The sequence below is a fragment of the Scyliorhinus torazame genome, chromosome 14, assembly GCF_047496885.1.
Source record: "Scyliorhinus torazame isolate Kashiwa2021f chromosome 14, sScyTor2.1, whole genome shotgun sequence".
Taxonomy (NCBI): Eukaryota; Metazoa; Chordata; class Chondrichthyes; order Carcharhiniformes; family Scyliorhinidae; genus Scyliorhinus; species Scyliorhinus torazame.
The window spans coordinates 25,408,505-25,423,693 of NC_092720.1; the positions used below are offsets into that span (position 1 = coordinate 25,408,505).

At 47.6% G+C, this 15,189-nt stretch overlaps 1 protein-coding gene across 1 annotated transcript in view; it reads left to right on the forward strand.

Annotated features, from left to right (window-relative positions):
- Window positions 1-14,167, forward strand: part of LOC140389585 (E3 ubiquitin-protein ligase SIAH1-like) — a 40,053-nt gene extending 25,886 nt beyond the window's left edge. The window contains exon 2 of the mRNA XM_072473840.1: window positions 13,434-14,167. Within this exon, the coding sequence (XP_072329941.1) occupies window positions 13,434-13,991 (558 nt within the window). The 3' untranslated portion in view covers window positions 13,992-14,167. The remainder of the gene's footprint in view (window positions 1-13,433) is intronic.
- The last annotated feature ends 1,022 nt before the right edge of the window (window positions 14,168-15,189 follow it).

Here is a 15,189-nt window from a genome sequence, read left to right on the forward strand (position 1 = left end):
CCTGTTCTCCCCGTGTCTGCGTGGGTTTCCTCCGGGTGCTCCAGTTTCCTCCCACAGTCCAGAGACGTGCAGGTTGGGTGGACTGGCCATGCTAAATTGCCCTTCGTGTCCAAAAAGGTTAGGTGGGGTTATTGGGTTACGGAGATAGGGTGGAAGTGAGGGCTTAAAGAGGGTTGGTGCAGACTTGATGGGCCAAATGGGCTCCTTCTGTACTGTATGTTGTATGTATGGTCCTGATATTTTGTCGCTGTAGAAGCCCGTTGTCCTAGGCAGTTGCCATAATTTCCTCAAGTATCTTCCTTCAAAACTGCCCTTGTCCTCAACTCCCTCCTTCTCCTGCTACTTCCTCATGTCCAACTTATTTTTTCCTCTCTGGACGCACAGGTCAACACCACACCACCCCACCCCCAAACTTGGGATCTACTTTTCCAACCACTCCTTTGCTCCCTTTCCTGACCATCGCACTGAGGTGACCCTGGCCAAAGTAATTCATGACATCCCTGCTAATAGAATCCAGGCTGGTTGATGAAGTCAAAACTTCATATAAGGTACAAGAGCTTTATTGAACGAGTTTATTGAGTTTGTTCGATCAAATGGTTCTCAAACCCAATGCCCCAGCTGTCTCCTATTTATACTCATTTATTGATCATTTGTTTAATCAAATTATTGGGGAGGAGGTGGCGTAGTGGTATTGTGACAGGACTAGTAGGCCAAAGATCCAGGGTAATGCTCTGGGGACCTAGATTCAAATCCTGCCACAGTAGATGGTGAAATTTGAATTCAATAAAAATCTGGAATTAAAAGTCTAATGATGACTGTGAAACCATTGTCGATTGTTGTAAAAAGCCATCTGGTTCGCTAATGTCCTCTGGGGAAGGAAATCTGCCGACCTTACCTGGTCTGGCCTACGTGTGACTCCAGATCCACAGGTACCTGTTTGACTCTTAACTGCCCCCAAGGGCAATTAGGGATGGGCAATAAATGTTGTCTCCGCCTGCAACGACGAACCCGATGAACGAATTTTTAAAAAATGACGGGATGATGGCCCTCGGTGGGGCTCTGTAACTAAAACAAAACATCAAAGGAATCAACTTTTTAAAAATTCATTCATGGGATGTGGATGTCACTGGCTGGGCCAGCATTTATTGCCCATTGGCCCCCACTGGTCGTGGAAGGCTTGAGGCCTGCCGGTGGGCATTGAGTGTGCTTTCTCCAAGGCCACCTGGCCGCGAATGTAGCTGCGGTAAAGGGGAAGACAGTCGGGTCAGACAGCCCATTGGGATGCCCGGGGGTGACGGTCCCTGTTCCCTATTTATATGTGCTCAAGATACTTAATTAAACCGTGCTTTTCACATCTGTATCCTGACAATATAGTTAACGGCCATTAACGATCCCGTTATTGCAGCCAGTGCGTATTACATTTCTGTGAGCCCCTTGATTTATAACAAGAGCCGCATTTGTATAGTACATGTAGCAAAGCATCCCAAACAGGTTCTCAAGAGTTATTAGAAGGAAAGACAAAAGAGTCACAACAGGAGACATCAGGCCAGGTTGGTTAAGGAGGTAAGTTTTAAGGTTGGTAGTGAGATAGAGAGGTTTAGAGAGAGAATGTCCGAGCCCGGGGCCTGTGCAGCTGAGGCTTGCGGGGGAGGGGTGGGTGTCTGGAATGATTATGGAGGAGTCTGGTTGGCCTGTTAACACTGCAAAAAATATACCATATCTGGTTACTTGACCATTCTTGTCGGCTTGCTCTCCTGATTTGGGCTGCTGTTCCCATGGTAATGAGAAGAACTTGTGGGGTTGACTGAGGTGAGATTGTGTTTTTGTGGTTCTGTTGTGATACCTAGGTCATGATGGGGCTATTTAATAAAAATAAAAATTTAGAGTATCCAATTCATTTCTTTTTCCAATTAAGGGGCAATTTAGCGTGGCCAATCCACCTAGCCTGCACATCTTTGGGTTGTGGGGGCGAAACCCACGCAAGCACGGGGAGAATGTGCAAACTCCACGCGGACAGTGACCCAGAGCCGGGATCGAATGTGGGACCTCGGCGCTGTGAGGCATCAGGGCCAACCCACTGCGCCACTGTGCTGCCCCCATGATGGGGTTATTTTTCTTAATCAAGTGCCCTGCTAAGGGGCACACACAAGCCGGGCCAGGAAGGCGTGGCTGGTGACTCTTGAGACGGACTTGGTTGGACTTTTACAACAATCCGTCGAGTCTATGGAGAGTCCACAAACTATCGGGTTTATTGAATCGGGTATTGCAATTTGCCTGTCCTAATGTGCCCATGTGACTCGTTGTCAAATTCCCGATGACGTCCTGTGAAGTACACTGGGATATTTTAAAATGTTGAAGGTGTTATATAAACACAAATAGTTTCTGACCTCCGCAATCTTCGACCATAAGATATAGGAGCAGAATTGGGCCTTTTGGCCCATCGAGTCTGCTCCGCTATTCAATCATTGATGATATGTTTCCCATCCCCATTCTCCTGCCTTCTCCCCATAACCCCTGATCCCCTTATTAATCAAGAACCTATCTATCTCTGTCTTAAAGACACTCAGTGGTGAGGCCTTCTGCGGCAAAGAATTCCACGATTCACCACCCTCTGGCTGAAGAAATTCCTCCTCATATCTCAGTTTTAAAGGACCGTCCCTTCAGTCTGAGGCTGTGCCCTCGGGTTCTAGTCTCTCCTGCTAGTGGAAACATCCGCTCCATGTCCTCTCTATGTAGGCCTTGGAGTTGTTCAGTTTGGCTGGAAGTTATTCAGTTCCACACAAAATCCTCTGTGCACTCGCCCCAATTGCCTCTGAAACCTTGGGCCCGGTGATTGGGATGGGGGGGGGGGGGGGGGGGGGTAAGGGGAGGGAGTGGGAGTGATGTTGATGTTCATACGGCACAAGTGCAAGCTTGAGCTCAGCTCTGTTGTCTCTGCTCGCCCCAGACCCTCGATAATCCCACCCACAGTACCATCACACGGTGAAGCGCTAGGAAATACCGGTTTGACCTCAACTGGAATATTGCGTCCAATTCTGGGCACCGGGCTTCAGGAAGGGTGGGGTGGCAGTGGAGAATGTGCAGGAAAGATTGACGAGATTCCAGGGAAAGCGGAACTTCCATTCATAGATTGACGAAGCTGGAGCTGTTCTACTTTGAGAAGAGACGGTCGAGAGGAGATTTGATAGAGGTGCTCAAAATCATGAAGGGTTGGGGAGAGTAGGTAGGAAGAAACTGATCCCATTGGTGGAAGGGTCAAGATCCATTGGACACTTGATTTAAGGGTTTCGCAAAAGAACCGAGGGATACACGAGGACAAAGCTTTCACGCTGCAAGTCGGACCTGGAATGCACTGTGTGGTGGAGGCCGATCCAATTGAGACTTCAGCAGAGAAGAGGACAATTATCCAGAAAGAAAGAAAATGTGCAGGGTTATGAGGAAATGGCAAGGCAGTGGGACTAATTAAGTTGCTATTGCAGGGTCAGCACAGACAGGATGGGCCAAATGGCCTACTTCTGTGCTGTAACTATTCTACGATTCTATTTTCTAAACGTCTCCTATTCAACACAAAAACGTAAGCGCCTGAAGAACTTGTATCACGTATTGAATCATAGCTTCAGTGACCACCTTCAAAAGATGAATGGTGGAAAATTACTCTTTAAAATAAAAAAAGTCGGCCACTTAAATGTCAAGATTGCAACATTTTTGTCTCGTCTTAATTTAGTGGATGTCCCTTTAACACTATCTCTCGGCTTACCGGTATTTTAAAACCTGTTGCAGCCTCGCTCGATACAAAATGTTGACGGAATATTTTGATTGTTTCCAAAACTTTTAAGAGGAGGCCAGCCGGGTGGACGTGACCTCCAAACCGAGCTTCTGTTCGGTGGTGAGCCGGAGGCCCTGGCGAATGTGCACCGTTCAGATTTCCACCACGGTAGCTGAGGAGCTTAAATTCTATTAGTCAATAAATCTGGAATTTTAATATTGGTAATGGTAGCCATGAGATTGTTGTAAACACTAAACACATTCACTGATGTCCTTTTTAGGCATGGAAATCTGCCATCCTCACTTGGCCTGGCCTACTTGTGACTCCGGGCCTACAGCGATGTGATTGATTCTTAAAGGCAAATGGCCTAGCAAGCCACGCAGTTGTATCAAAATTGCTATGATGGGCTGCAGCGGTTCAAGCGGGTGGTCCACCCCCATCTTCTTGAGGGCAATTAGGTATGGGCAACAAATGTCGGTCTTGCCAATGATGCCCACATCCTGGAAAAAGGCTTTCAATGGTTTCTGCAGTTCTGTATATTATTCATAGTTACTGTTGAATTTTAGATAGTTATTCAAATAAAGTAAGTATGGCAATTATTTTCAATTGGGTCAATTGCCCTGTTAGTGACACTAACAGTGAGTTGGAGGTGGGGAGGGGGGGGGGGGGGGGGGGGGGGGGCGCAGATGTGCCACTGTTTGAAGCCCAGAATCCATCAAGACCCACCTCCCCACATGAATATCGAAGAGTACTTATTATGTTTTTATTAGTACCCAATTATTTTTTTTCAATTAAGGGGCAATTTAGCGTGGCCAATCCACCTACTCTTCGCATCTTTGGGTTGTGGGGGGTGAGACCCACGCAGACACAGGGAGAATGCGCAAACTCCACACAGACAGTGACCCCGGGATCGAATCCGGGTCATAGATTATCATAGCATTTGCAGTGCAGAAGGAGGCCATTCGGCCCATCGAGTCTGCACCAGCTCTTGGAAAGAGCACCCTACCCAAGGTCAACACCTCCACCCTATCCCCATAACCCAGTAACCCCACCCAACACTAAGAGCAATTTTGGACACTAAGGGCAATTTATCATGGCCAATCCACCTAACCTGCACATTTTTGGACTGTGGGAGGAAACCGGAGCACCTGGAGGAAACCCACGCACACACGGGGAGGATGTGCAGACTCCACACAGACAGTGACCCAAGCCGGAATCGAACTTGGGACCCTGGAGCTGTGAAGCAATTGTGCTATCCACAATGCTACCGTGCTGCCCAAACAATGCTGCCGTGCTGCCTCGGCGCCTTGAGGCAGCAGTGCTAACCACTGCACAAACTGTGCTGCTAATATAATGAAGTATCCTTAAGTTAACTATATCTAGTTAACATGTTAGTAGGGAGGCCACTAGTAATATATTTCTTAGACCGAAAGGCTTGCATTTATACAGTGCTTTTCATGACCCAGGTATCTAACAGAACAAAAAAACAGTCAATCTCAGCTCGGCTAAACCTACAAAGTCCTTATTACCATGGTCGTGGGTCATTAATAAAACAGGCTGTAAATGCTATTACTGTGTTTCATAATGGGTTACTTTATTGACTGACTGACCTGCTGAGGGGCACACTCAGGCCAGACCAGGAAGGTATAGCTGGTGACTCTTGTGAAGGATTCGGTCGGACCAGTTGGATTTTTACAACAATCGAGCAGCTTCTAAGGGTGGACCGACCGTGAGTTATCTTGTTTATTGAATCAAGTCTTGCAATTTGCAGGCGGCACGGTGGCTCAGTGGTTAGCACTGCTACCTCACGTCGCTGAGGACCCGGGTTCGTCCCCGACCCCGGGTCACTGTCTGTGTGGGGTTTGCACATTCTCCCCGTGTCTGCTTGGGTCTCACCCCCACAACCCAAAGATATGCAGGGTAGGTGGATTGGCCACGCTAAATTGCCCCTCAATTAGAAAAAAAAGATTTGGGTACACTAAAAAAAAATTTTTAAAGTCTTGCAATTTGCCTGTCTTAATATGTCAAGTTGAACAAGTCCTAAAAATGGCTTCATTAGCTGTGAAGACCTTTTGGGTGTCCTGGTTTATTTCTTCTTTCATGGGATGTGGGCGTCGCTGGCTGTACCAGCATTTGTTGCTCGTCCCTAATTGCCCTTGAACTGAGTGGCTCGCTCAGCCATTTTGGAGGATAGTTACGAGTCAACCCCATTGCTGTGGATCTGGAGTCACTTGTGGGTGGAGTGGCTCCAACGACTGCATCACAAATCTGGCTCATCGGTTTTAATAATAAAGTGACGTAGGATGTTGATGTTGTGTTGCCTGGTTGATAATGGGACTTTTCCTTGTACTAAGTGCAGCTTAAAAGTTGTGTACCCAAGGAGTGCACAGCATGTCTAAGACTAATATAGACCAGTGAACCTCTCGTGAATTGGCCCTTGAGAATAGGGACAAAGTGAATTTGCCTCGATGCAAATCCTCTCGGAATCAGTACGTGGATCTGAAACTTTGAGGCTCTGTCTAATGGTCGAAGGCTCTAGCTGCAGGCATGTCTCAGAGTGGCGATGCCAAGTAAGGAGTGCATTAGCTACGTCGCAAAGTTAGTATTGTCCGGTGAGAAACTTGAGTAAGCGCTCTATTAAGCGTCAGTAGAATTTACCACACTAAAGAAGCCACCTGTTCCAACTGGTACATTCTGTTGTTTATGCTCCACTTGGGCCTCCTCCAGGGCCTCTTCATCGAGCCCCATAAACCTAGCTTCCTCTTCCCCTCTCCCTTCACGTTTGCCCAGCTTCACTTTAAATGCGTCTCTGATATTGCCCTTGACTACTCCATGGGGTAGCGAGCTCCACATTGTAACCACTCTTTAAGTAATGATTTCTTGATTAATAAGGGGATCAGGGGTTATGGGGAGAAGGCAGGAGAATGGGGATGAGAAAATGTCAGCCATGATTGAATGGCAGAGCAGACTTGATGGGCCGAGTGGCCTAATTCTGCTCATATGTCTTGTGGACTTATGGTCTCCTGAATTCCTACATTGGATTCATTAATGATTAACTTTCATTAATGGTCAGTCAGCTGCGATGGTACTCTCACCCGAGTCAACATTTTGTTGGCTCAAGTCTTAGTTCAGAGGGGTTGGGGAGTGGGGGGGTGGTAGAGAGATCTAGGCTGACGTTGAATGGGTTACTGAGGCCGAGAGTGCTGCACTGTTGCGAGTTGACATCTTTTGGATGTGATGTTACACCAAGGCTCAAACTACCCCCTCAGATGGATGTAAAAGATAGACATAGAATTTACAGTGCAGAAGGGGGCCATTCGGCCCATCGAGTCTGCACCGGCCCTTGGTGTTAAGGAATGGGTTAAGAGTCATTCCAATTCGATGTCTCATTGATGTTAAGTATCCAATAATTGACACTGATATGTAAAGAGGCTGCAGGTGGTCTTTGTGGGCATGTGATGTGGTGATTGAGTTTTGTACAGAGCTGTGTTCAAGGGGAATAAAGGTGTTTGTAAAAAGGAGCAGGATTCTTGAATCTTTACTCAACAGTAGCTGGAAGCTGACACTTGGAAAGGGCACCCAACTTAAGCCCACAGCTCCGCCCCATACCCGTAACACAGCAACCCCACCCAACCTCTGGACACTAAGGGCAATTTAGCATAGCCAATCCACCTAACCTGCACGTCTATGGACTGTGGGAGGAAACCGGTATCCTGGGTCTGAGTTGAAAAACAGATCAAACTGGGAGGTCAGGGCGTCAGCTATGTATATTGAAAAATACAGAAGTTAACACATCTAGTTGACATGGGTGGGGAGGCTTAATAACACAGTGCTAAAAAAAGACCTGCATTCCCATCGTGCTTTTCATGACACTGGATGTCTCTAGGGGCTTGTAGCCAATGAAGTACATTTGAAGTTTCATCACTGTTGTAATGTAGGAAATTAGGGCCTTGAACCCACACCTCTGGCTCTTAGGCAAGAGTGCTACCAACTGAACCGGGGCTGAGTCCAGCGGCCTGAGGTAGCTCGTATCACATGGCTGAGGAGGGAGGGTCGCTAGTAGCACGTGGACACGTAGCCGCCAGTAACATGTCAGTAGGGAGGCAATCGTTCATTACTGGCGGCCGTTTGGATCGATCGTTAACTATCTGCTTTGTCAAAAGTTGGAAAACTTTAAACGCACTTCTGTGTTGTGGTTTTGCTGTACTGGAAATGGTTGTGTCACTGCAGCATTTGCCCTCCCCAGTCTGACTGGTTTGTCCAACTCAGCCAAGCTTCATACCGTGGCTAACGCCCACATTGCATAGTTCTACACTGCCACGTGGGCTGTCAGTGGCATTTCCAGTTCCCCTGCTGCTGTCACTTCAGCTTCGGTGTGTGACTCATTGTGAAAAGGTAGGCCTTCCATTTCGCCCACCGACCGGTCTCCGCAGGTCACCACCCTAGTTTCTCAGAAAAGGTTGTTTTTTTTGGTGGGGGGGGGTTGCTCGTGCAGGCCGACTTATCTCTGCCACATGTGGCACGTTAATAATATCTTGTAAATTGAGCAGAATGAATGGCTGTTTCGAGACAATCAAATCTCCCCAAAGAAATCGAAGTAAATTCTGAATTCCAGCAATTTTGATAATGCTGCCTACCATTTGGTGCTTTTAAGCCCTCATCCACCCATCAGAATTTATTCGGGCAGGAGTTGCCCATTTTGGGTTCGCCGTGCAGCAAGAAAAGTTGGAAGGTCTCTCCTCTTTTTAAAAAAAAAAAAATATTTTTTTATTCTCCTTTTTCACATTTTCTCCCAAATTTATACCCACCGACAATAAACAATAATCAGTAACGAATATGTCAATCCCCACATCAATAACAACGATCCCATCCTCCCACCAAACCCCAAACATTAGCCCGCATATTCACATAAACAAATGACAAAAAGGAATCAGGAATCATCTATAGTCACCATTAACATTTAAAGTCCCCCCCCCCCACCCCAACTAATGTTCTATGTTATCCAGTTCTTGAAAGTGCATAATGGATAATGCCCATGAATTGTAGAACCCCTCCATCCTTCCCCTCAGTTCAAACTTAACCTTCTCAAGAGTCAAGAATTCCAACAGGTCCCCGCCACGCCAGGGCACAGGGTGGAGAGGTTGCTCTCCATCCCATCAGGATCCGCCTTCGGGCGATCAACGAGGTGAAGGCTACAACATCTGCCTCTGCACCCGTTTCCAACCCTGGCTGGTCCGACACCCCGAATATGGCCTCCAGGGGACCCGGGTCCAGTTTCACGTGCACCACTTTAGAGATTACCCTTAAAACCTCCTTCCAGTAATCCTCCAGCTTTGGACAGGACCAAAACATATGAATGTGATTTGCGGGCCCCCCCCCCCCCCAACGTTCACATACATCTTCTACCCCTTCAAAGAATCGGCTCATCCTCGCTCTCGTGAGGTGTGCTCTATGTGCCACCTTCAGCTGTATCAGCCCCAACCTCGCGCACGAGGTGGAAGCGTTCACTCTCTGAAGCACCTCACACCAGAACCCCTCCTCCATAACCTCTCCGAACTCTTCCTCCCACTTTTCTTTGATCCTTTCCAGTGGTGCCTTCTCCTCTTCCAAAGTAACTCCGTAAACCGCCAACACTACCCCCCTGCCCCCTGTCGTCAGCACCTCCTCCAGCAATGTGGAAGCCAGCTCCACCGGGACGTTCTGTATCTCCTTTCTGGCAAAATCTCGAATCTGCATGTAGATTCATTGAATTTACAGTGCAGAAGGAGGCCATTCGGCCCATCGAGTCTGCACCGGCTCTTGGAAAGAGCACCCTACCCAAGGTCCACACCTCCACCCCATCCCCACAACCCAGTAACCCCACCCAACACTAAGGGCAATTTTGGACACTAAGGGCAATTGATCATGGCCAATCCACCTAACCTGCACATCTTTGGACTGTGGGAGGAAACCGGAGCACCCGGAGGAAACCCACGCACACACGGGGAGGATGTGCAGACTCCGCACAGACAGTGGCCCAAGCCGGAATCGAACCTGGGACCCTGGAGCTGTGAAGCAATTGTGCTATCCACAATGCTACCGTGCTGCCCTAATGTATCTAAACATTTCCCCCTGCTCCAGCCCATACTTCACTTCCAGCTCCTTCAATCCTGCAAACGGACCCCCAAGAAACAAATCTTTTAGTGTCGTAATCCCCTTCTCCTCCCATTTCTGAAAAATTTCCATCCCACCTCCCTGGCTCAAATCTGTGGTTCCCCCGAATCGGCATTTCCCTTGACCCTGCCCCCAACCCGATGTGTTGGCGAAACTACCTCCAAATTCGCAAATGAAGCTATTATTACCGGACTGAAGTTATCTCTCCTCTTGACGGCTGAAGGGGAATTTGATTGAGTAACTATAATATGTATTTGTTAATGTTCATTTCGATTATTGTTATCAGCTGCCAACAAGGAGTGCCTGTTGAATTGTTTCTATTTTTTTCTTTCTTGGGATGTGGGTGTTGCAGGCAAGGCCAGCCGTTGTTGCCCAACCCTAAGTGCCCTTGAACTGAGTGGCTTGCTGGGCTATTTCAGAGGGGCGCTTAAGAGCCAACCACGTTCCTGATTTTGGTAGATCCAATTCCGGTGAGAGCTATAAAATAAATGGCAGAACCATCAGGAGCATAGAGACACGGAGAGATCTGGGCATGCAGGTCCACAGATCCTTAAAAGTGGCAGCACAGTGGAAATGGTGGTGTAGAAAGCATACGGCATGCTTGCCTTCATAGGACGAGGTATTGAGTATAAAAGCTCAAAAATTATGTTACAATTATATAGAACGTTGGTTAGACCACATTTGAAATACTGTGTCTAATTCTGGTCACTGCACCACCAAAAGAACGTGGAGGCTTTGGAGAGAGTACAGAAAAGGTTTACCAGGATGTTGCCTGGTATGGAGGGTATTAGCTATGAGGAGAGATTGAATAAACTGGGATTGTTCTCCCCAAAGAGACGGAGGCGGAGGAGCGACCTGATAGAAGTTTATAAAATTGGGATTGTTCTCCCTCGAGAGACGGAGGCTGAGGGGCGACCTGATAGAAGTTTATAAAATTATTAGGGGTATAGATAGCGTGAACAGTGGAGGCCCAGGAAATGACAATTGTAAGGGGGCACAAGTTCAAGACGAGGGGGGAAAGGTTCAGTGGAGATGTGCGTGGAAAGTTTTTTTACACAGAGGATGGTGGTGGTCTGGAATGCACTGCCAAGTGAGGTGGTTGAGGCAGATACATTAGCGACCATGAAGACTTATCTGGATAGGCACATGAACAGACTGGGTATAGAAGGTTGGTCTAGATAGGACACGTGATCGGCGCAGGCTTGGAGGGCCGAAGGGCCTGTTCCTGTGCTGTATTGTTCTTTGTTCTTCTTTGTTCTGGAGTCACATGTAGGCCAGACCAGAGAAGGACTGCAAATATCCTTCCCTAAAGGGCATTAGTGAGCCATTACGATAAGCAACGATAGGTTCAAGGTCACTGCTACTGTGAGTGGTTGTGTTATCAGTTTCAGATTCCAGCATCCGCAGTAATTTGCTTTTATTATGCGTTATCAGTTTGACGGAAGTGATTATCCATATTCTGGGTCTTGCAAGGAAGTCCCCCTGTTATTGTCTTAGAAATTCTAGGTTAGACTGCTAGGTGGTTAGGTGAGCTAAATTAAATGCCGCACCACGTACCTCTGTTGATGCCGTGTGTTGCCATACAGTCTCCTGCTTGGCACAGTGGGCACTGAGTGGAATGGGCCTGTATTTTCTGGAGTTCAGCTGAATGAGAGGTGACCTCGTAAGATGTAGGAGCAGAAGTCGGCCATTCGGCCCATCGATTCTGCTCCACCAATCATGGCTGATCTGATGTGATAATCCTCAACGCCACTTCCTGCCGTATAATAATAATCTTTATATTATTGTCATAAGTAGGCTTACATTAACACTGCAATGAAGTTACTGTGAAAATCCACGACTCACCACATTCCGCCGCCTGTTCGGGGACACAGAGGGAGAATTCAGAATGTCCAATTCACCTTCACTTGTGGGAGGAAACCGGAGCATCCGGAGGAAACCCACGCAGACACGGGGAGAACGCGCAGACTCCGCACAGACAGTGACCCAAGCAGGAATCAAACCTGGTGCTTTAAAGCAACAGTGCTAACCACTGTGCTACCTTGCCGCCCACATAACCCTTTATTCCCTTACTGAAAATCGCTTATTGTCACGAGTAGGCTTCGATGAAGTTACTGTGAAAAGCCTCTAGTCGCCACATTCCGGGGCCTGTTCGGGGAAGCTGGTACGGGAATTGAACCGAGCTGCTGGCCTGCCTTTGTCTGCTTTAAAAGCCAGCGATTTAGCCCAGTGTGCTTAACCAGCCCCTGATTAAAACCCTGTCTACTCGGCCTTGAACATACTTAACGACCCTGTCCCAAAGCTCTCTTGTGGTAAAAAAAATTCCACAGATTCAATACCCTCTGAAAAGAAATTCCTCCTCATCTGTTTTAAATGGGCAGTAACCCGTTACTCTTTGAAAATGCTGGAAAATCTCAGCAGGTCTGGCAGCATCTGTAGGGAGAGAAAAGAGCTAACGTTTCGAGTCCAGGTGACCCTTTGTCAAACCCTTTGGTTATGCGCTATGGTAATACGCTCTCCTGCAAAAGGAAGCAACATCTCAGCATCTTCCTGCCAAGCCCCTATGAAACCAATATGTCTAAATAAGGTCACCTCTCAATCTTCTAAACTCCAATGAGTACAGGCCCAATCTACTCAACCTCTCCTCATAAGAAAATCCCCCATTCCCGGGATCAACCTAGTGTCCTTCTCTGGACTGCCTCCAATATCTTTCTTCGATAAAGGGACCAAAACCGTCCACAGTATTCCAGGCATGGTCTATTGCCTTGTGGCAGTTCTAGCAGGTCCATATTTTTATGCTCCATTCCCCTTGAAATAAAGGTCAACATTCCAATTGCCTTCCCTATTACCTGCTGAACTTGCGTTGAAAGATGAGATTCTGAGAGACTGGTGTTTGGAGAGTCTGGAACGAGGGGACAGAATCTCAGAAGAGCGGAGGAGGGCAGCACGATGGTGCAGTGATTAGCACTGCGGCCTCACGGCGCCGAGGTCCCAGGTTCGATCCCGGCTCTGGGTCACTGTCCGTGTGGAGTTTGCACATTCTCCCCGAATTTGCGTGGGTTTCACCCCCACAACCCAAAAGATGGGCAGGGTAGGTGAATTGGCCATGCTAAATTGCCCCTTAATTGGAAAAAAAGAATTGGATACTCTAAATTTAATTCAAAAATAATACTACATTGGCTGTAAAGTGGGTTTGTGAAAGGCGCAATATAAATGCAAATTCTTTCTTTACTCTTGAGCCCTGATAAGGGTGAGTTTCGTCTTATCCATAAACCCTCTGATCTCTGTTATAAAAATATAGGCAGATGTCATTTAAATTTCGCCACAAAACAAAGTCCTACTTTTGAACACCCTGTCTATTGTGGACAGTAGGTAACATTTACTGAGCAGCTTTGTAATGTCCCAGTCGAACAATGTCACGTGAAACTGAGCTACTGTGTTGCGTGTCTGTGTTCGGAGCGGAGAGTCAGAGGGTGGCACCATTAAACGTTTTTGTTTTTCTGCCCTCCTCTAGTACGCATCGACCGGATGTTTGCTGACCCTCCATCACATCGAGAAGCCAGACCACGAGGATGCCTGCGAGTACCGCCCCTACTCCTGCCCTTGCCCCGGGGCCTCGTGCAAGTGGCAGGGCTCCCTGGAGCAGGTGATGTCTCACCTGGTGCACGTGCACAAAAGCATCACCACCCTCCAAGGAGAGGACATTGTCTTCCTGGCCACAGACATTAACTTGCCCGGGGCGGTGGACTGGGTCATGATGCAGTCCTGCTTCGGGCGACACTTCATGCTAGTGCTGGAGAAGCAGGAGAAGTACGAGGGCCACCAGCAGTTCTTCGCCATCGTGCTGCTGATTGGCGCCCGCAAGCAGGCGGAGAACTTTGCCTACCGGCTGGAGCTGAACGGCAACCGCCGCCGCCTCACGTGGGAGGCGACGCCGCGGTCCATCCACGACGGCGTGGCCACGGCCATCATGAACAGCGACTGCCTAGTCTTTGACGCGGCCATTGCGCACCTCTTTGCTGACAACGGCAACCTGGGAATTAACGTGACCATTTCGACTTGCTGTTCATGATATTTATGTGGCAGTGGTGTTTGGGATTGCCAATGTTGTGATGAATTGTTGCTTATTTTAGTTTTTTGTCTATCTTCTCTAGATTAGACACAAGATCATTGTGAAGCTTCACTGACTGTGCCAATTTATTTAAATTATGTTACCATAGCTTTTTTAAAATAAATATATATTTCAGAGTGGTGGCAATACTCAACTTTATTTCCCCAACATGTTTCTGGTGCTAACTAATGCTAAGCCCATCAGGCATTGTCCATAACCTACTTTTGAACGACACCAATTGAATGCTTTCCTTTTCCATTTTGCTTCCTGTAATGTGAGGAACACAGGGGGCATTGAAGGCCTCTTCAACCAACTCTTATCATTCCCAGAGCCCATAGCGGATCTGTGAGCAACTTGGACCCCCCCCAGAGTGAACTTAATGGCAACAAGCACTTTTGCTGGAATGTTGTAATCTATGGATTATGGTGCTGGAGGCTCCAGTGTTCTTTCCATCCCATGGCTGACCAGGAATCTCTCCCACTTTTACTGTCCGTCATTGGTGTGTTGGAACAAATTTGCAGGCTGATAAATCAACCGGCTTGACCGCGTTATGAACTTGACCATCAAGTCCCGGGTGGGACTTGAACCCGGAGCTCCCGGCGCAAAGGAAGATTCACTACCTGCAGCACCTCAAGACCCTTTTAGCTGATCTGTACCTAGGCGCTATTTCCCTCGCCATGATCCTTGACAGACAAAAATCATTTAACAGTTTGAATTTATATAGCGCCTTTAACAGTAAAAATGTCCCAACTGTGCCCCATGGGATAGAGAGTCCGATACTCAACTATGTAGAGATACAAAATAAAGTGCCGTTGATCTTATTCAAAGTGGTAGGATTTTAAGGAGTGACATAAAGGTGAGATTTGGGAAGTGAATTTCGGATTGTAAAACCTCGGCAGCTGGACGTATGGCTGCCATTGGTGGAGTGAAGAAAATCCGAGATTTACAAGAGTTCAGATTCCGAGGAGTGAAGATATCTTGATGGGTTGTAGAGCCGACAGATATTACAGGGATAGCAAAGGGCGAGGTCATGGAGGGATAGAAGAATTTTGATGATTGTGGCACAGCCTGTTGGGGGTTAAATCTTCCTGGATCATCATGCTTGTGATCACTCTTGAGTGTTCTGCTTTCTATGGTTTCTCTGTGGCACTGCACCAAA